This window comes from Melozone crissalis, unplaced genomic scaffold (assembly GCF_028551555.1).
Source record: "Melozone crissalis strain CALT ecotype California unplaced genomic scaffold, PUWL_Pcris_2 ptg000026l_1, whole genome shotgun sequence".
In the NCBI taxonomy this organism is placed as follows: Eukaryota; Metazoa; Chordata; class Aves; order Passeriformes; family Passerellidae; genus Melozone; species Melozone crissalis.
In genome coordinates this window covers 3,431,061-3,451,604 of record NW_026535804.1, presented here as the reverse complement: position 1 = coordinate 3,451,604, position 20,544 = coordinate 3,431,061, and the positions used below count along the sequence as shown (strand labels likewise).

The window sequence follows — 20,544 nt, the reverse complement described above, 5'->3', positions numbered from 1 at the left end:
TTTATCCAAGCATGAAGGCAATGGGGCAAAGTAAAGGACTAGGGCTCCATATCATATGCCCAGATGTGTGTGGGTGTGAGCATATATGAATAAATGGTTCTATGTTTTTGGAATGGAGGGACTAACTACCTGGAAAGTTTCTAATAAATGTATGATATGATCTTTGATAGGAAAGAATTGTTTGCTAGGTTTTTAGGCTTACTATGGTTTTGGTCACATCCATTCACATAAAAAAGATTAGCTGTATTCACCCTAATTTTAAGAAGTAGGCTGTAATTCAGAACTAAATCAAATTGTTCCTTAAATTCATATCTCCTACAAGGCAGATTTTATAAATTTAGAAAACTTAACAAAACTATAAAACCTTTCCTGAATGCCTCAATGTATTTATACATACATTTGTGAACCTGAAACATGCTTTACCACCCTGCAGAATAAAGTAGTTGTTAATATAGTGGCTGAACTTGAGTTAACGAGTCACAGAATCACAGAATCATTAATGCTGGAAAAGGCTTCAGAGACTGAGACTTCGGCTGATCACAACACTGTCAAGTACGTCAGAGTACTGAGTGTAACATCCAGTCATTTCTTTAAGGCCTCCAGAGACAGGGACTCCAACACCTCGCTGGGAAGTCCTTTCCAATATTTAATATTTAACCTTTTCAGTGAAGAAATTCCTCCTGTTTCTAGCCTGACCCTAGCCTGGTGCAGTTTGTGGCCACTTCCTCTCATCCTGAACCTTGTTACCCGGGAGCAGACCCTGAGTGCCACCTGGCTGCACTCTTGTCAGGGATTGTGGAGAGGAAGAAGGTCCCCTCTGATCCTCCTTTTCTCCAGGCTGAGCCCCTCCAACTTCCCCAGTCACTCCTCACAGGACTTAGGAAGACAGGAACCCAGAACGGGCCAAAAATCACTTGGTAGAATTTTCTTCACCCAAATAATTTTGGAAGTGGTACCCAGAAGGGAGGTAGATCCAACAGTGTGGATGGGCCCAGCATATGGGTAAGGCTTGGTCCTAAGTGGAATTGATGAGAAACTTGGCAATAAATAGTCTTTGGGCAAGAAGTAACTTGCAACAACATAATTGCCTGCAACAGCCCAACTTCCTTCCTGCTTTGTTGTATTGTTATTTTTATGCTTTCAGTCAACCTGCTCAGCAGGGGCTGCTCTGTGCTCCAGGCTCAGAAGCTGCTGCAGGCAGGGGCTGATGGACTCTTCTGGGGAGACACAGTCTGGTGCAGTTCAGTTACAAAGATGATGCTTTTTCTCCAGAAAGCAGTGCCTGGAGACCAACATCCCCCACTGCATCCAGTGCCTGGAGACCAACATCCCCCACTGCATCCTGTGCGTGATCCTTGGGCTCTTGTATTTTTCAGGTGGACCAAGCAGCAGCTGGACTTCTGGCCCTTGGCCTGAGGAAGGGAGACCGGCTGGGAATGTGGGGACCCAATAAATACGAGTGGGTTCTTATGCAGTTTGCAACTGCCCAGGCAGGAATCATCCTGGTAAGGAGTTTGCTTTTAGCAGTCTATTGGGAAAGGAAATAGAGACAAAGAAGCAATAGGAAATACTGGAGATTAAAGGTTGTTTGTTTTTCCATGCTCTTCCCTGGCATGTCACCTATAGCTAAATCAATTATTTAAGGAAGGCCTGTGCAGCTCTCTGCATCTTCATCCTCCACTCTGTGGGGAAGCAGGCTGCAGAGGGAGGAGGAGAAAGAAAGTGCTGACAACAGCTGTTAATAGGAGATGTGCTTTTCTCTCCAGGACCATTTTTATGTGGGATGTTGCTGCCCTAACCAGTTACCAGCTGGTTAGATCCCTTTGAAATGTATTGCTCCATGGAACAAAGGCTCACTTAAAAATCTCATCCAGGCTGCATAGGCCTAAAGCCAATTTTCATTTGATAGCATGACCAAAATACACCTTATTTAGGCAGTGTACTGTGCTGAGGTCTGTACCCTGCCTTCTGCTCCATTCCCTCCACCCTGGTTCATTCCAGTGTCTGCAGGAATAGGGTGGAAGAGTGTGGCTCAGTAGGAACCTGTGGATGAACTTAACTCCAGTGGCCACTTTGTGGAGAGCTGGGTAAAAGGTGTTATCACAGTTGTCCCTCAAGAAACCCGACTTGCACAAGAATTTTGGTCTAGTTTAGTGGATTGGATCAGCTAGATCAACTGGATCAACCCCTGTGAGACAGGAGGTCTGGTTTCTGTTCCTGAAGCTCTGTTTTGACTATGTGACTTCACATAAATCTCTTCTGCAATTGTTTTCTTTCACACAAACACAGAATTCAGATATATTTTCTGTGAATGCGGAATCCCTGTGGTGGTGAGCTGTTAGTTCTGTGTTGGAGGAGAGGCTCTGAGTGTGGCTTAACCCTGGAGGAACTTTTCTGTTGGAATCTGTGCTAGGGGGGAGCGTGTTCAAGGCAAGAAGGTAATCAAATTCTTGTTTCTGGCTCTTCAGGTGTCTGTGAATCCAGCCTACCAGGCCTCTGAGCTGGAGTTTGTGCTCAGGAAGGTTCGTATGGCATGAGCTGTGTGTGGAAGGGGGTTGGTGGGGACATGGTGCAGATGAGCTGCTCAACATTTGGGTGTGTGGGCGGAGCTGGCTGGAGAGCAGGGCTGGTGTTGGATGTGCACAGGGGATGGAGCTGCAATTCTGTGGCCACATTTCTTGCTGTGGCTGCCACCCTGTCTGATGGAAACTGCTGCGTCCTCCTCATCCCTCTCTCTGCTAACAGCCAGGTACTGCCAGTACTGCCCCAACCCAGCCCCCACTGTCAGCAATCATTTACCAGGGAATGGGGGAAAAATGTAGAACTTGATGCCACCTCTTTGCCCCTCCTGCTCAGGGCAAAAATCACCAGCTGGGATCTCAACCGTGAAAGCAGAACCTCAGAAAGGACCTCATTTTAACCTCAGAAAGGACCAGTCTACTTGGTAGCTTGATTTCTCCTTCCCAGGTTTGCCTGAGGCTGGCTGGCCTTGGATTTAAGCTGGTTTAAGTCCTAGGTATTGCCACTGTTTAAAATCTCTCTGCTGTCTGATCCTGCTGCTTCACCTACCCTTGAATACCTGCCTGGGTTTGAGTTTGTGACGTGCAGAGCCCTGATCAATTTAAACTGTTCAGGCTCCCTTGCTCAAATAATGAGGAATTCAGGTTATTAAATATTTGATGGCTAAAAATTAAGATTAAGCAGCTAATTTTTTCATTATGATTTGTTCAGCTATAAATGAAAGGCTGATATTAGAAGAGAGAGAGCCACTTCTGAATGTTCCCAGCACCACCCAAGTTATTTTTACCTAGAAAGTGGATAATTTTTAGCAAAATTCTTTTGTATCAGTAACTGTGTAATGAGTTGTTGGGCTGCAGTTTGAGTTCTTGTTGCATCCTGTCTTTAATCCTCTCAGCAGTCCTGCTGGTTCTCATGCCTAGGGGTTCAGCTCACTGCTGCAGTGGAGCCCCATCTCCTCCAGGCTGGATGTCCTTGGGCTTCTCTGTCCTACTGGAATGTGCAACTCACTTCTTCCCCTTTTCCTCAGCAAGGCTTTGGTTTTCATCTCCTCTGATTTTCTTTTTTAATGCAATCTGGAATGTTGATGGGATAAGAGCAGAAATGTGCTTCAGCTCCATGGGGAATTGCTCCTGTCTTGCCCTTCCAGATTTGCCAGCATTCCCAGCTTTATTATGCACCTTTGACACTGGGATCTCTGCAGTTCCTCATCACCCTAAGGATTTGTCTGTGTTTGTTTATTTGCATAATAAAATTTCTGAAGACTTTAGGGCTTTTCCTGTTGGATCCTGTCCATCTCTGCAGTCTGATTGGTATCTCTGGAAATATGCTTGGAATAACCATTCCTTGGATTCCCGCTGTATTTCCAGGGCTTGGTAAAAGCAAACTGATATCGAGTTTTCATATTTTACATTCTTTGAAGACAGGTCTGCTGCCATTCAGGTTGAGACCATGTGGGAGAGGCCCAGCCAGAGATTCTTTATCTTATACAGCATCAGCCCTTCAACCTGCCCTCCTCTCCCCACACAGCATCTGTTTTTCAGAGCTGGTTCAACCACAATTGTAGTTTAAAGGAATTAGTAGTAAAAAATTGCAGAGGCCCAAAACAGTGTCAGTCCCGTGGGTTTTGGGCAGCCTGTTCCAGAAAACACAGCAAATGTTTATCTTCCTTTCTGACAAAACCCAGAGGGTACTTACAAATAATTTATTGGAGTAGCCTTTGTCTCCTTATTTCCCAGACTCTGGGAAAATAATGAGAACAGCTGAATAAATATGTAAATAGTTTATTGGACACAAATACATTTTTTGGAAGATGAAAAAAGTTTGCAAATCTGGGTCAAATTCAGAAAAATCTTCACGACTGAAAAAGAAACAAAAATTCTTGGAGTAATTAAGGTGTTTTGTTTTGGGATTATGTAAATGTAAGAGTTGAATGAAAAATGTTTTCATTTTCAAAATAGCTAGTGCTTTAAAGAGGTGGAAAATTCTTAGGAAAAGGAATACCTCAAAAATTCCACAAAAAAAACTTGGCTTGATTTAAGAGGCAGATTTTGGAAGTCCTTGTTTTTCCAAATTTCCTCAAAAATCCTCGTTCCAGATCAACGCAAATTAATTTGTTTTAACTTTATTTTTTTATTTATTAATATTTTGGGATGGGCTTTTTTTTTTTTTAGATTTGAGACTCATAATCTGAACAATCAGTTGTTTGCCTTGTGCTCACAACGAAGGGTGTCAGTCCTGGGCAAGGAGGGAACCTTAGGCTACAGCTCTAATTTCTTGAGCAGCAAAAATCATCCTGAATCCAGCACTGAGGAAGAGCAAAGCCCTGGCTGCACAGCTGGGTCCAGGCTTGGGAATTCCCAAAGCACTGCTTTGGGAATGCACAGCTGTAAGGGCTGGTTTGCTGCAGTCACTGGGGAGCTCCCTGTTCCTGTGCTGGGAGTGGCTGCTCTTTGTCATGTCCTGACCATCAACCCAACAAGGCTGTTCATGAGTTTCTGTCTTCCTTCACAGGTTGGCTGTAAGGCACTGGTGTTTCCCAGTCAATTTAGAACACAGAAATACTATGATATTCTAAAGCAGTCATGTCCCGAGCTAGAAAAATCCAGTCCAGGGGGAATAAAGAGCAAAAGGTGAGTTAGGAACATCTGGTGTCTTTGCACTGCCCTCACAGCCATGTCCTGCCTTGTGTCCCCTCAGCTGCACAGCACAGGTTTTGCTGAAGAAACACTCACAGGAGGTCTCATCTGAAGAGAACAAGTTAGGCTGGCCCAGAGGTTTGCCCTGACCAGTGTGTGCCTGTCTGGGCACTTTTCTCCCTGTTCTTTTATTGTTGATGGTATTTTTCTCTCTGCCAGGCTACCTGACTTGTCCATTGTCATCATGTGTGACTCGAAGCTGCCTGGCACCTTCCACATGGACGAGGTGGTGCAGGCTGGGGACAGCAGCCACCTGAAGCAGCTCAGGGCCGTGCAGAGGACGCTGTCCTGCAATGAGCCCATCAACATCCAGTTCACTTCAGTAGGTGCCCTGCCAGCTCCATGCCCTGGGCTTGGCTTCCTCCCTGGGAGCACGGGCTGCAATGCCACACATCACATTTTCTTCCTGTTTCCCTCTGAGACCAAGCTTCCAGCTTCTGCAGTGGGATGGAAAAAGTGTTCTACCATTTCCCCTTCTTCCATTCTTTTTGCTCAGCCCTTTGTCGAGGGCTGATGGAGATGAGACAGTGCCAGGTGTACTGTGTTCAGCTGAAATTGGGCTATTTTTTGGGATTCAGGTGCTGTTAAAAAAGTAAAACAAATCTCCCAGGTCTGATAGGAGAAAAAAGTGGAAGATCAGCCCAGAGTCTGCCAGGAGGAATCTCCCCTGAGCTCATCCTCAGAAAAGGTGGTGTTAATACATAATTCCCTGTGTCTTCCAGGGAACAACAGGAAGCCCTAAAGGAGCCACCCTCTCCCACAGGAACATTGTGAATAATGCCTATCTGGTTGGTGTGAGGCTGGGGATCACAGGCCAGGTGGGTTTGGTGGGAACAGGGTTTGGGGAATGGAGAAACCACATGTGGAGAATGCTGGTGTTTACTCAGTGGAAGGGCAGGATGTTTTACTGCAAATGACATTGAGGGATATTAATGCATAACATTTTGCATTTCAAGGGAGTTCATTGATCTTTCATTTTAGTTTCATGTGAAGGGGATTTTTTTAAGGCAAAAAAAGCTATCTTTTTATGGGGAAAAACATGAAATTAATCACTTTTCATTTTGGTGAATACTCATTTCAAATAATTACAAGACTCTGGATGTTAGCTTTGTATTCTGTTGACTGAGGTTTTAATTTGATTTACATGACTTGGTCTCATGTCATGTTTACAGTCTTATAACTCTTAACAGGATATGACCTCTCTTTTTGTGGTTTCTTAAAGAAAATGTTAAAGACAAATATTTTCTTTTGAAGTTCTGAAGTACTTATCTCTAACACATCAGCTTTGACCCAGAGAATAGATGAGTTGTTTCAATCCGTCTTCAGAGCCTTTGGTGATTTAAAAAAAAAAAAGAAAGTAAAATGAATAGCATGTGCCAAGTCCTGCACATTTCATGCCTCTCACAGCACTCCCATTCGTCTCTTTTGGTGTATAATGTATAAACAATAGCAGATCAAGGAGTCCAGCAAAGAAGAGACATTGCAAAATTACAGGATGAAATATTGACTTAAAGAAACTTCCCAAACTGATTTTTATTAAAGGCAGGATGTGTCAGTTGTGTTTTCAACTAACAGGAGGACAGTGGACTGTCAGATTTCCAGCCAAGGGGATCAGGAAAAATGCCACTGCTCAGATCTTTGCTCTTCAGCAGGGAGATGGGCAGGACCCACGCTGGGAGGTGTCCTCTCCTCTGCTCACTGTTGTCTGGTTGATCCCAGGAGAGTCGCTGTGCGCTCCCTGCGCCTCTCTACCACTGCCTGGCGTCGGTGGGAGGCTGCATGGTGATGGCTCTGCATGGCACCTCCTGCATCTTCTCATCGCCCAGCTTCGAGGGCAAGGCTGTGCTGGAGGCCGTGTCTCGAGAGAAGTGAGAGCCTCTTTTGCTCAGGGGCAGTTCTTGGCCTCGTGGCTCTGCTCCTTCCCTTGCCCCACCTGCCAAGACCTTGCTTGTGCTCGTCCCTCCCACAGTGGGAGAGGCAGATTTGCTGCTGCACTCTATTGCCCAGGCACTTCAGGAACCAAAGTCTGCCTTTTCAGCTGTGCTTGGGAGTGTGTCATCCTCTTCTGAAATTAAGGAATCCTTCCTGTCACCGTAGGGCTTTGCTTGGGAAGCATAGTGCTGTCTTGGTTTGCTGTGGCTGCTGTGTTTTCACAGCTGAACACCTGCCCTCCTTTTCCAAGTCCAGCTCTGCTGCTGGGACAGTGTTTCCATATTGTTCCTCAAGTACAGCTTGGGAAAGAAAAGATGCTGTCTGCATCATACATGTACATAAGTCTCTGTATTTTATGCTGATGTGTGTCTGTGCATTCTGATGAGCAGCACATCTGCTGTGCCTGCCTCTGTGCTGCTGCTCTGCAGCCCCAGATGGGACAGGAGGGGATGGGAGAGGAGGGATGGGACAGGACAGGATGGGACAGGACGGGATGGGACAGGACGGGATGGGACAGGATGGGGTGGATGCTGAGCTGGGGCTGCCCCAGTTTCCACCTCTGCAGCTTTGCCTTTTTATCCCTTCTTTCTCAAGATGCTCCTTCGTGCTTGGCACACCCACCATGTTCATAGACATACTCTCCCAGCCGGACTTTGACTCCTATGACCTGTCAACTCTCCGGGGAGGTAAGTCCCAGAATTCAAATGGAAAAATCCTGAGAACCAGGATATTCGTGGTTCCCTGCTGGGGGACCATATTTTTAGTTTTGTGAGCACACATCTCTTCTGATGGGAAGAATTTAGTTGCATGAGCCTTGTGTTTCCCCTGTTAATTTGATGCTACATTTCTTTTCCCTGGGGAATCCTTCCATCATTATGTATTTTAGGACTCCTCCATCTGAAGGCAGTCTGGGGAAGAACCTTTCTATTTTAGCTGTAAGGGGAGGTGTCAGGAAGAGCTTGATTTTCCTTGTCTCTCCAACCACCACCATGTGGCAGCAGATGCTTTCTGTGTCTCAGACCAGTGCAGTCCCTAAAGCGGAGCCAAGCTCAGATTTCTTCCTCAGACCTGAAGTTTCCTGCTTGTTTCTGAAGTCATTCATGCTCATGCTGGAGGGTGTGATACCATGTGCTGGAGCTTCCTCTCTTGTCCCAACCCACCTTGGAAATAGCTGGGCAGACCACCAGTCCTTTTGAGGCAATAATAGTACGGAGAGGAGGTGGTGCTGGAGCATAAGGAAATATTTGAGCAAGTTACCTAATTGTGTCTGCTATGTGCAAAACAATCCTGTCTTCATCCCGTTCCCCACCAAAGCCCATCTATTACCCTGCTCTTTTGCTCTGTCATTCTAGGTTGGAACAGGTGGCAGTGGGATCTACCCTCTCCCAAAAGGGCTGCTCTGTGCAAGGCAAGAGGAAAGGTTTTTGGTTTTATGGTGATGATCAACGAGAGTGTTTGTCCCACTATAAAACTGTGTGTCTTTCTGCTATGAATCTTTCCACTTTTGGGGAAATGTAGGTTGGACTAGGTTTGAGTTATAGAGTTTATTTTCCAAGGCAATTGGCCTTGCTGCAGCCTTTGCTTCTAGAACAACTAGGATCTGTATAAAAAGATTTAGGAAGTATTTTGACAGGAACTAGTGTTCCTGTCAGGTCTTGCCAGCATTAAATCTGGGAGTGGAGAGCCATTTGAGGGACCACTCCTGGGAATAAATAGCTAGTTTCCAAGGTATTTTCGTCTTCCTTCCAGGAATTATTGGAGGTTCTCCTGTTCCCCCTGAGCTCATGAAGACAATTATGACCAAGATGCACATGCCAGAGGTTGTGGTGAGTTGTGGTGGCTGTGACCAGACCTGCCAGGGGTGTTGGTCATGGTGAGACGCCGAGTTTGGGTTCTCTGGATCACAGTGGTACCTGGTGGTCCTGGAGCTGCTGGAACCAGGCTGAGGAGGGAAGGCTCAGAAAACCTGGAAAACAGAAGGGGGGATTCTGCCTGGTTGCTGCTGAGGTGTCTGGGGAGGAAGCTTCAGAAGAGGACAAGGCATCACATTTAATGTCATTAAGTGAAATTCTGCTGCTAATTCCAAAACTTTTGCTGACGTTCAGTTGTACACACTGCCAGGATTATGGTGGCAGAGGCAATGCTGGCTCATGCTGGTGTGGGTGGGTGCTTATATTCCTCTTGGTGTGGAGCTGTCCAGTTTTCTTGCCCATCCTGGATTTCCTGTGGATGTAAAACCTCACTGCATGGTTTTTGTCATGTCTGAGTCAGGTTGTGGCAGTGAAATGCTGCACTGCTAGAAGGGCAGCAGAGCTGGGCCAGAGTCCTGCTGCTCCACCACGCTGGGCCTGTGCCAGAGCCACCAGCCTGTGCTGCATGTGGGGGACAGGCCACCAGCAAGGGGGACAGTGACCCTCTGGGTGACACATTTCCTGGGCATGTCCTGCCATCTGCATGCAGAATGGCTGAGCCAGAAAAGGACTAGTTTGTTTTGCCCTAAAGGAGATTAATTTGTTACCATGCTGCTCCCCAAGGCTGAGGAGGCAGCCAGTGGTGATGGATAAGCATGTGGCTCTGGGAGGCAGATCAGGCTGTTGTTGTTGGCAGACCCTGAATGCACAGCAGTGGGGTTTTACAGGGACAGCTCTGTGCTCTGCCACAGACCAGGGGAATCCAGGGCATCCGTCCTGAAGCTGTCTGGGATGCAGCCAGGTTTTTTTCCCAGATATGATGCTCTTAATGCCGAGCTGGAAACACCAGGGTTGGTGCTGCTGCTTGAGCTCTGTCAGGTGACAGCTACCTATTTTCATAGTAAAATTGAGTTTGGCCTCACAAAATATTTTCAAGCATTACTGTGAGAGCCCAGGGCTCATTAGGTGTCACATGTTCCTGTTTTGTAGCAAGAGAAATAATAAAACCCTCCCAAACAGTTGCTCTGCCCATGGGATAAAGAGGATTAAGTCTATATTTGTGCCACTGGTCTCATGTTACTGCTGATCCCTCCAGCCCTCAGACAGACACACAGAGACTTGTTGATTTCATCTTTGCGGCAAGAGCTTTATACAGAAGATGTACATAAGAAAATATACAATTCGATTTCTATATGGGAGGCAGAGGAGTTTTCACCCTCTTAAAGGTCATTTACACTGTTGCAGAGGAATAAATAGACATATATTTATATAACTCTTCAGGATTTAAAAACGTAGTTGAATTGCAACTGTGGCTTTGAAATAGCTGTGACAATAAACCATAGTCATCCTGGTGTCCTGCTAGATCTCTGGAGTATGGGTGGCAAGGAGAGGAGGGGTGCCTGAGCCACCTGCACCATGCACTCCTTCTCCTCTTGGACATCTTGGAGACCCCACAGAGTGAGGGAAATCCAGTCTTTAGATGGCTCCAGGTTTGGAGGTTCCCAGTACTGTTTCCCTTAAAGGATTTCTGGCCAATTTTGGGAGATTGCTGCCTCAGGGCCACTGGCTCTTGGTCACTGCTTCACCTGTCCCCTCAGCCCTGGCCTGCAGGGATCCCCTCTGTGGGAAGGCAGGGGAGTCTCTTGGCGTGGCTTGAGACCAATTTTCCTTATCAAGCAGCTGGGGGAGGGATGCTCCCACCTTCCCCTTTGCTCCCTCTCCTCTGGAATGGGAGAGACAGCAACCAGCTGCTTGATCAGGGATGTGGGTTCTGTTTCTTCTGGGAAAGATGACTGTGTTTTACCGGCAGGATCTAGCTTAGCTTGTCTTAGTGTGGTCATGCATAGTTTAGTTTTTAAAGAGGCCTCTTTTAAAATACATAGATGTCAGAAAAGATTGAGAAGGTGGATTCCATCCTTGTGGTCAGCAGAGAAGCAGGGATTCAGAGGAGGCTGCAGGTGTTCATATATATCAGAAGTGCTTCCTGACAGGTAGGAGAAGCTCAGGGAAGGACTCAGAAGTCAGTAGTTTTCTGATGGTTGAAGTGACCGGTCACCAGGACGGGCCATACTGGAGCCTGCTAGCATTAGAAAAGAGAGAAGGCCACACCTTTAAAGGGATTTTTCCAGCAGAGCAGTAAACTTGTAACATTTGTCTATTTTTAAACCAGTGGATGAAGCCCATAGATGAAAGTGAAGAGTTTGGAGTCAAGGAGCTGTTACAACTTCCCACAGCAGAGGAAATGGGTCAGTCCTATCTCTGAGCTACTCTGCCAACTCTCTGTGTGACTCCTGAGGATCTTACCCAAAGTGCTGGTGATCAAGGAACACCTTCTTGGCAAAGGAAGGAAACCCAGAATGAAATCTTCAAGAGTAGTGGAGTATTTTGCTGCTCTGAATCTGAAAATCCAGGGCAGGTGTAGCCTTAGAAACTACCAAGCAGCTTTTCATCTTAAATGTGCCCCAAGTCAGTCCTCATCCCTGAAATACAGACCCCTGTATATGACAGCTGCCTGGCTCTCAAGGGGTGCATGATGAAATCAGAGGCGCTTTCATAAAATTCATGCTCACCACACTGGAGTGGGTTTGTGTACCTGCATTTTGGCACTGACACCTGAAGGCACTGAGCTTTGTCTTCTGCAAGATTGGAATAAATAGTTTTCTATTTCATTAGCACTTGTAAACCTGTTTGAGGGAGCTGGATGGAAAGTGCTACAGGAAAAAAAAAACCAACAGGTATTATTGTCATGGTTTTCTTATTCTACCCCTGGAGGAGTGAACTGGGATTGAGTTCAGGCAGGGAAAGAAGATTAAGAATGGTCAGACCTGTAAATAAACTATGTTTAAGTACAGTGGTTTAGAAAACTGAAGTTTTTCCGTGCTTAGAGCAGAACTTTTCCTGCCCTGTATGGAATGACTGGTATTTCCATCTCTAATCCATAAAACCCTCTGGCACTACAAGAGAAATAACCACTTTGGAAAGGCACAGAGCAGCTGGCATAATCCCTGACATTTTGGTCATAAATTTCCTTTCTCCACCCTGATGTGCATATCCTTAGTGAAGTGGGGATCAAAAGGCCATAACATGGCACAATGCCCACTTCTTTTCATACAATTCAGTGCAGGATCACTGCAGTTTCTCTAACAAATGAGCAAAGGTCCCTTCCCCAAGAGCTTACAAACTTGCAGGCTCATTCAAAGTCCTCTGGAATCTGTACAAACTCCAGGCCTATTTCTGGGATGGGAAAAAGTAAAATGCTTGGGGTGGAGTGATGACAGTTGTGGCTTTTTTGCTCCTCTGCAGGCTGAATTTAATACCCCTGGTAGTTTCCAGCTGTGGAAGGTGTCTGTGTGATCACTTTTCACAGTTGGTGTTTGCTTTGGTGGCTGTCAGCAAAAGCTCATTGCTGGAGGGGAAGGCAGCCTGGTGTCTGAATCACCTCCTGGCTCAGGACACCTTACCCAAAGAATATTTCCTATCTTGAACCTCCCTCCTCTGGGATACTCATTTGAAGGCAACAGACGTTTTTAAATACCTGACTGTCTTGGAGGGAATTGTAGTTGTGGAAAAGGAAGTGCTGAATCAAGAGCTGCTCCTTATGCAGGATATCGACTTTCCTATGGGCTGGGCAGTCTGGGGCAAGACTTCCCAGCAATGCCCTGTCCTGAATTTCACACCAGGCCTGGAGAACCTATCTAGGGCAAAGGGCTGGGCATCTCCAGCTGGTTAGAAAAGTAAGGCTTGTGTGGTCCCAGCTCAGGGTAGGAGTCAGCTAAATCCACCCTTGTTTTGATATGTAGTGTTTATCCCTTTTGCATAACAATTACATCTTGACTTGATATGGGGCTTTGGTGTTAGGACAGGGTGCATGTCACCATAGTGCCTGAAGCATGATTGAGGCTTAAACCCTGTTACAGTGTAGGGCTTTTGGTTTTTTTCCTGATGTACAGTGATTGCTGCAAAAAGAGATAAATTTTCCCCATGTTGCAATAGAAGCTCTGAAGATTTCAAAATTATTCTGTGTGTATTTTCAGGATCCTTACTTCTCTATTTCATATTTATTTACATGTTTTGCCCCAGGCCTGTCTTTAGCCCTATATTTTTTTCACAGAGCTGATTCCATCCCTGATGCTACTGGCAGGTTCTCTGCTCTGGGAGCTCATGGAGCCAGGAGATGGTGCAGCTCTGAGCAGAGACATGTCGCAGACATTTTTCACAGAAATCCTTTCTTTGGGATTTGTTCTTTTTCTGGGAAGCAAGGGCCTCCAGAAAGAGAATGTAAACAATTGTTATCAGCTGCTGTGAAATGCAATAGGATGCACCTGTGATTGGTTCATGTTCCCATGTTTATAATTAAGGGGCAATCACAGGAGCAAGCTGGGGACAGAGTCCCTGGACACAACTTTGTTATAGATTCTTTCATTCTATTTTTAGCTTAGCTAGCAGCCTCTGCAACTTCGCTTTTTATTCTTATTAGTATAGTAATAATGTATTATATATCATATATCAATAAATCCAGCCTTCTGATCAAGAAACAAGATTCTCGTCTTTCTCTCACCCACAGCGACCCACTCAGGCGCTGTAATAGAGACGTGTGGGTGGGTGGATGAGCTGCTGTAAGCCAAACCCTGGTGGCATTTAAGACTGATGCCACCAAAGGTGCTGTGGCCTCTGTTGTGACTCAAGGGGAACATTCTTACCATGTTTAATGGCGGCTCCCCTTCCTGGACCTCTTGGTGGGCAGCTTGCAGGCGCGGAGGGCCGGGGTGTCCCTGATGGGCTGTCCCCGGTGCTGGGCCGGGCTGGAGCACGTGTCCTCAGCACGGGTGCGGTTGCCTTTCAGCCACCTGTGACACAGCGAGGGAGGGAGAGAGCAATGTCACAGACATCTTTTCAGAAAAATCTTTTCTTTAAGATTTTTCTCCCTTCTGAGAAGCTGTGGCCTCAGCAACAAAATGTAAACAATGGTTATCTGCTGCTGTGGAATGCAACAGGTGGATCCGTGATTGGTCTCCTGTGGATGTTTGGATTTACCGACCACTCACGGCAGAGCTGGGTCTCGCTTTCTGCCGGGACACAGAACTTTGTTATTCATTCCTTTTCTATTCTTAGCTTAGCTAGCTTCTGAGAACTTTTCCTTCTATTTCTTTTTAGTATAGTTATAATGTCATATGTATAATAAATTAATAAATCAAGCCTTCTGAACATAGAATCAACATTCTCGTCTCTCTCTTCACCCTGCAACCCTTGTGAGCCCTGTAACAGAGGAACTTGAAACAGGGGCAAACCACGGCCAGCAGGGTGGGCAGAGAGCTGCCCGGTGTGCCAGCAGTGTCCTGGCACCACGGCCAGCAGGGTGGGCAGAGAGCTGCCCGGTGTACCAGCGGTGTCCTGGCACCATGGAGAGCAGGGTGGGCAGAGAGCTGCCCGGTGTGCCAGTGGTGTCCTGGCACAGCTCGGGCCCAGCAGAGCCCGTGGCAGTGCCGTACTTGCGCAGCGGGGCCAGCTGGCAGCTGCAGTGCCAGGGGTTCCGGGAGATGGTCAGCGTCTCCAGTTTGTCGAAGGGGAAGTTTCGGGGCAGCTGGGTGAGCCGGTTGTTCTCCACGTGCGCGGTTTTCAGCACGGTCACGCCAGCAAACGCGTTGTCTGCAAACTGAAGCACAAAGGTTTGTGGTGAGGAACGTGGGGCTGGGGAATGGGCACTCCAAACACCGGGGCCTCTGTTCCAGACTCTGAGTGTCGTAAGAACAAGGCACTGGGACATGCTGCCCAGAGAAGCTGTGAATGTGCTGTCCCTGCAAGTGTGCAAGGTCAGGATGGACAGGGCTTGGAGCAACCTGGTGCCCATCTCTGAGGGTTTTGCAAAGGGATGATCTTTAATGCCCCTTCCAACCCAGGCTATTCTGTCATTCTGTGAAGCGTGGAGAGAGCAAGAGAAGAAGGTGTGAACAGGGAGCTGGCTTGCTGGATGCTCTGTACATTTGAGAGGCAGCAGGCTGTGGGCTCATGGTTGACGGAGTCTCCTACAGGGAGAGTTACATCCCAAATCCATGTGGGATTGTCTTTGCAGCCACATCCCTAAATAAATTGAAATCTGGCAGCCCTTTTTTATTTTTGAGCAATAATTCTCCATTCTAAATGAAGATATATTCTGGTATATTCCTTTCTAAGGCTGGAAATCCTCCCAAGGCCTGTTGCCTTGCCTGGAGCAACTGAAGGAGGAGTGTTTGTGGCCTCTGAAGGGGCTGTAGACTTTGGCAGTGCCTGGGGGCTCTGAGTGGAAATTTACACTTGGCATTTGAGCGATGTAGAAATACAGGCAGGTTTCCAGTGCCTCAGCCTCCTCATTTTTTCTCATTTCCAGTGGGTTTTTTTGTAAGGGATGCTGTAAAATTTGTGCTTTCTTGGTTGACAGGGAGGCTTTAAAGTAGAGCCTCCCTTAAGAAAGTGTTAAAAACCAAGAGAGGCTGTAGATCAGACTCTGCAGCTCTCTCCTCTCTTCCCTGAAGCCTCATCCCTGATGTTTTTCAGCCCATGGTTACTCAGGTTGGAAAGTTGTTGAAAGCAAACCCCTCAACAGGAACTTCCATGGCAGTGATGGATTGGCGAGGGGCTCCCTGACAAAGCACAAAGCTCTTCTCGGCTATGACAAACCATTTCTTCCCCCTCTCAAAGTGAGGGGAGAGCTTTCTCTAAAGGTTGGAGAGGACACTCACTAGGTCTTCCCAAAGCCCCAGGACCTGTGCTCCCGTTTCTGCAAAGAACCTTGCGCTTCTCATGGACCATGAGGGTGTGTTCACGCTCTCTAAGCTGAAAAGCTTGACAGAGGGAATGCACTATTTTAAGCCGTGAACTTTTGTCATCTTCCAAATTAAGCATTGCTGGATGGGATTAGAGCTTAGCTAGGAGACTCCCAGATCCCTGTGGCTGCTAGACAGTCAGCATTGCTGGTCTTCTCCTTCCAAAGCTGAGCTCAGGAGCTGGACTGTGCTGGTGGTGGAGCTGCTCTGAGGGATGCTGGCACGCCATGGAGGGGCGGGAGGGCTGGACAGTGCTGTTACTGTCTCAGCTGCTCATTCCTCTCCCAGCCCCATGAGGAGAGTTCACATCTGCTGCTAACAGCTACAGAGCTGCCTGCCAGACCGTGTCTTTGGGAAGAAAAGGGTGATTTTTATCCCTTATTCAGATGGAGGATTACTGCTGTTAAGTTATTTTACACTGAACACACAGACAGGGGTGCCTGTCTCATGTTGAGGTGCAAGGAGGGTCCTGGCCTGTGCAACAATCCCTGTGGGGTCCAGTGTGGGTCTGTGATGCTGGGGGGAGATGGGAGCTCTGTGCTGGAGCCTGAGCCCCAGCTTTTACTCAGGCTCTTCCTTTTGTTCAGATGTAATTTAGGCTGGAGTAGAATTGCGTGGGTTTACTCTTGATCAGCTCAAAAATCTTGCAGCCACGCAGGGAAGAGCTAAGGACAGCATGTTTGTGAGGGAGAAAGGGCTGCAGTAAAGATGCTGGCAGCACTTAGAGCATTTGGTGGTGATTTCCTGGATCGTGCAGCCTCTGTGATTAGATGTCTCTTAGCAGTGCAAAGTTCACACGTGGGCTGTTTGGGTATGAGACCTTTGAGGATTTGAAGGGAAAATGAGCTGGAAGCTTCCTATTTGCAAGCCCTAAAGCTGCAGAAGCCCCTCCTGTTAGTGCTGATCCCATAAAGTGATGTCCTGTTGGGCTGCTGTGGAGGAAAGGAGGCACTGGCTGCACAAGAGCCTTTTAAGTTCCTATCCACAAGTGGTCACTGTAAAAAAAAAAAATAGTCCTTTTTGCTGGCTAGAATTGTTAACCATTGCTTCTTGGTCAAACCAAGGATGCTTATTTCTCTGGAACACCCCAAAGTCTAATTACTTCAACATGTAACTTGGAACTCTGATATCTCTAGCTACAACATTATGCTGCAATATTTGACTGAAAGTGCCTTAGAATTGAGTCTACAGAAGTGCTGTCAGACAACATCTAAGGTCATGCCTAGCAGAGGCATTTAGGGTTAAAACCATTGCCATTAACGTGGAGAGGTTAATGCTCAGAGTGGACAAGGGCTGAAATGCTGAAGTCATTTGGTTTAGTTAGTGTTGTTCTGCACCTGGACAGACCGTAATTTCAGTTTTTTAGCTTTTTGGAATTCTATCTCCCTTTGAAAACTCTGATTTTATGCATTTCTTGTAGCTTTCCTGTGGTCTGCTCATCACTGCGAGACTGAGTTGTGAAGAAATTCTCTTTTTCATCATATCTTCCTGCACATGGTGGGTGTTGCTTTGCAGTGCAGTCCCAGCCTGGCTCACCTGGACTCTCTTTGGGCTTACTGGCAAAGCATCATCCCAGGCAGAACTGTTCTGTTCTGCCTGCAGGTCCCTCTCTTACCAGCCATGGAGGATTCACCCAGGACATCAGGCTGCATCAGGATGCGGTGCTGGGTTCTGCAGCACTGCCAGGCTTTTCAAAGTCCTAAAACAAGTGATTCCCTGAGTGTGATACTCCTGCCTGTGGATCCTGCTTTCTCACAGAAAAAGGAGGGGGTTGTTTTGCCTTTCAGGATACCTGAATGTCCCTCCTCCCCTCCAGTGGGAACAGGGCTCCTTTGTGAGATGCTGCGAGAGTTCCTTTTGAGACAGCATCAATAAACAAACCTTTCTTTGTAATGTGTCAGCTTGGGAGGCAGCGGGGAGGTGAAGGTCTGTACCCCTACCTGTCTGCAAGGCAGGGGTAAGAAACCAGGACTGTCCACAGCCCCTCCAAGGAACCTCCCTCTCCCAATCCAGAGCAGCTACCTGGGCTGAGCAAAGGAGGCAGAGCAGTTCAGTTCTGCAAGGTGGAAGTGCCCTCCACTATGAGGGCCACGCTCACCTCTCATCCCTCACCTTGTTTCTGTGAATATGGAGGGTTCCTAATTGTTCTGGAGCATCCCAGATACCTTTCTCAGTGTCCGGTGTCACCTCCAGCTTGGGAGGGAATGCACTGCCTTGCATCCATCCAGAGGGCCTAATCGGCTCCAGATAATTTGGTTTTGCATAAATAACTCAACAGAGGGGTGGGGTGTGCTCTCTCATGCCTCGCTTGAGCCACGTCAGTGTGCAGTCAGTGCCTTGCTGCCTGCAGAGCCTACAGACCTGCACTTCCCCTCTCCTCTCTAAGGGAGGGTCAGCAAACCAAGGGCTTTGTAAAGGGGAAGAAAAGCGAGCCCCATGATTCTGATCTGCAGCAAGTGGAAGGAGAAGGAACTCACCTTCTTCAGTTTCATGTTGTCCAGGTGGAGTGTCTGCAGGTATCGCCCGAAGGACTGGAAGGCATTGTCAGGGATGACCTCAATTGGGTTGTGAGAAAGTTTCAGTTCCTCCAGCACTCTCAGCTTACTCATTGCATTCACAGGGTAGCTGCTCAGCTGGTTCTTGTCCAGGTGGAGGACAGCAAGGTTTTCTACATCCTCCATGGCCCCAGGTAGGAGGTTGGTGAGGGAGTTGTCGGAGAGGAAGAGCCAGCGCAGATCTTTAGCCCCATTGAAGACCCCTGGTTTCAGCTCCTGGATTTTATTGCTGCCCAAGTGCAGGATGAAGAGGTTGACAAGAGGGGAGAGGAGCCCTTTGGATAGGTCTGGGATCTTGTTCTTGTCCAGGTACAGGTAGGTGAGATCAGAGAGATCATCAAAGGCTCCTGGCTTGATGACACTGATCTGGTTGTCGGTGAGATAGAGGTAGACCAGGCTCTTGAGCCCCCGGAAGGCTCCGGTGGAGATCTCCTTGATCCGGGAGCTCTGGAGGTGCAGGGACACCAACTTCTTCATGTCACGGAAGCCGTTGGTGGGCAGGATGGGGAAGTTGTTCTTCTGCAGGTTGAGAAGCCGTGTCTGCTCAGGCACTTTGGGGATCTTCTTGAGCCCCGCGTTGTCACAGATGACGTGCTGCAGGTCCCCGCCGTGGCAGTGGCAGCTGGGGGGACATGCCTGCATGGTGGAGACCAGACATGCCAGCAGGCTGAGGACACCGAGGAGGAAGCCTGACCCATTCATGGTCAGATCTGGAATTAAGTGTGGTGGGAAGAGAAGCAGGAGGAGGAGGAGAGTGACGGGTGAGGGAGTGAGAGAGAGAGAGTTTGCAGCATACTGAACACAGCCCTATTTATAATGTTATTAAAAAGCAAAATCCCTTCCCACAAACCACAGGCAGCAGCCAGTTGGAAACAACTGGCTTTGGGAACTGACTGTGAGCTTAACCCCTTGGCACCAGCCAGAGGAGTGTCCACGGCCCTGCCTGGCCCTGCTGCTGAGCGATGTGCAGGAGTCGTTTTCATCTCTGGAGGAAAATGGGAGGCAAATACTCAGGAAGAACCAATGCAGACCTGCTCTGTGGAGAACCTCCCTGCTGAGCAGGGCCCAGATTCATCTGCAGGGGGGGAAAACAGCCTGCTTTGGTTGAACAGCATAGCAGGGAGCACTGCTGAGCTCCACAGCCACCTCCTGCTGGAGCTTCCAGCAGATTCTGGGGTTCTGCTTAGCCTCAGCTGGTTTGGGGAGAAGCATCGGGTGCTGTTCTCACAGAGGAAGGTTCCTGCTGGGGGTGGGATGCCTTTTTTCACTGATTCAAGAGGAATTTGCCTAAACAGGGATTGGAGAAGGTGGGAGTGCTACGGGGTCATGCCAAAGGCCAACAGTGCAGCAGTTGCTCTTGCAATGCAAAATTTTGGTAGAACACTTCCAGATCTAGGCTGCATTGAAGAGCTGGCCAAGAAGAGGAGTGCAAAGACAGTCTTAATTTCTTTTCTTTCTGTGTCTTTTCTTATGACCAGCTGAGGATAATATGGTCATGGTCAGGACGCCTGATGCCTTCCAACAAGGGATGGGGCAGCATCAGAGCCTGCAGGGCAGTGGTGGGACATGGGCTGGTGGGAATGAAATGCCAGGCAGGGGTGTAGAGGTGGGTGGCGGTGCCTGTGCCTCTCAAGGCAGAGCTGTGGAAAGAGAAAAGCATTGGCATTGGTAAAGAGATGGAGAAGCAGCAAAACAAAAGAATCACTGCTGGAGCTGGGAGTGGCATCTGCCTTGGCTCCTGTCTAAGGGTAGTGGTGGCAAAGGTGAATTAACATCACAAGGGATGTCTCCTGCTCTCCCAATAAAGAAGGTTAAAGCAAAGCAGTTAAAAGCCCCAGCGCCTGCTTCTGTGAGCGTGAAGAGAGAGATCCAGGGGTTGCAGGGTGGGGTTTGGAATTGGAACATTTTGAACTGATTTCCAGCCAGTTCCTGGCTGCAGCAAACAGCTGAGCATATAACTGTGAGCTTGTTGAGATTTCTGCTCCTGAGGCTGGCTGCAGAGCCCCAGTGGAGCCTGTGCAGAGGCAAGACGGGCTCAAGGAAGGGAGGGAATCCAAGGGCTGACTTAGGACACAGACTGGCGCATTCACTGAGATTTCTGGGTTTTTCCATTGTTGCAGGGAGGAATCAG

The 20,544-nt window shown here is 47.8% G+C and overlaps 2 protein-coding genes across 3 annotated transcripts in view; one reads left to right on the top strand and one right to left on the bottom strand.

The window, feature by feature from the left end:
- ACSF2 (acyl-CoA synthetase family member 2) overlaps window positions 1–20,544 on the top strand; it is a 37,889-nt gene that overhangs the window by 6,362 nt on the left and 10,983 nt on the right. The window contains exons 3-10 of the mRNA XM_054278932.1: window positions 1,377–1,505; window positions 2,469–2,522; window positions 5,032–5,150; window positions 5,376–5,538; window positions 5,939–6,034; window positions 6,936–7,084; window positions 7,743–7,834; window positions 8,898–8,974. Coding sequence (XP_054134907.1) covers window positions 1,377–1,505; window positions 2,469–2,522; window positions 5,032–5,150; window positions 5,376–5,538; window positions 5,939–6,034; window positions 6,936–7,084; window positions 7,743–7,834; window positions 8,898–8,974 — 879 coding nt within the window. The remainder of the gene's footprint in view (window positions 1–1,376; window positions 1,506–2,468; window positions 2,523–5,031; window positions 5,151–5,375; window positions 5,539–5,938; window positions 6,035–6,935; window positions 7,085–7,742; window positions 7,835–8,897; window positions 8,975–20,544) is intronic.
- CHAD (chondroadherin) lies at window positions 10,185–19,188 on the bottom strand. Of its 2 annotated transcripts, none has more exons than XM_054278935.1 (4): window positions 18,336–19,188; window positions 14,548–14,711; window positions 13,759–13,905; window positions 10,185–11,138 (listed from the first exon to the last, which is right to left on the bottom strand). In XM_054278935.1, exons 1-3 carry the CDS (start codon window positions 19,113–19,115, stop codon window positions 13,764–13,766), a joined length of 1,086 nt encoding a protein of 361 aa, XP_054134910.1. In that variant the 5' UTR covers window positions 19,116–19,188; the 3' UTR covers window positions 10,185–11,138; window positions 13,759–13,763. The 2 variants fall into 2 exon arrangements, with proteins under 2 accessions (XP_054134910.1, XP_054134908.1); XM_054278933.1 differs by having other exon boundaries at window positions 10,185–11,135.

Bases quoted from the DNA above. Each gene is read 5' to 3' on its own strand.
- CHAD (XM_054278935.1), bottom strand. From the start codon at position 19,115: ATGAATGGGTCAGGCTTCCTCCTCGGTGTCCTCAGCCTGCTGGCATGT. The intron at 14,712-18,335 runs GTGAGTTCCTTC...TTTGTGCTTCAG, and splicing joins ACAACATGAAACTGAAGAAG to TTTGCAGACAACGCGTTTGC. The intron at 13,906-14,547 runs GTACGGCACTGC...GCTGTGTCACAG, and splicing joins CAGCTGGCCCCGCTGCGCAA to GTGGCTGAAAGGCAACCGCA.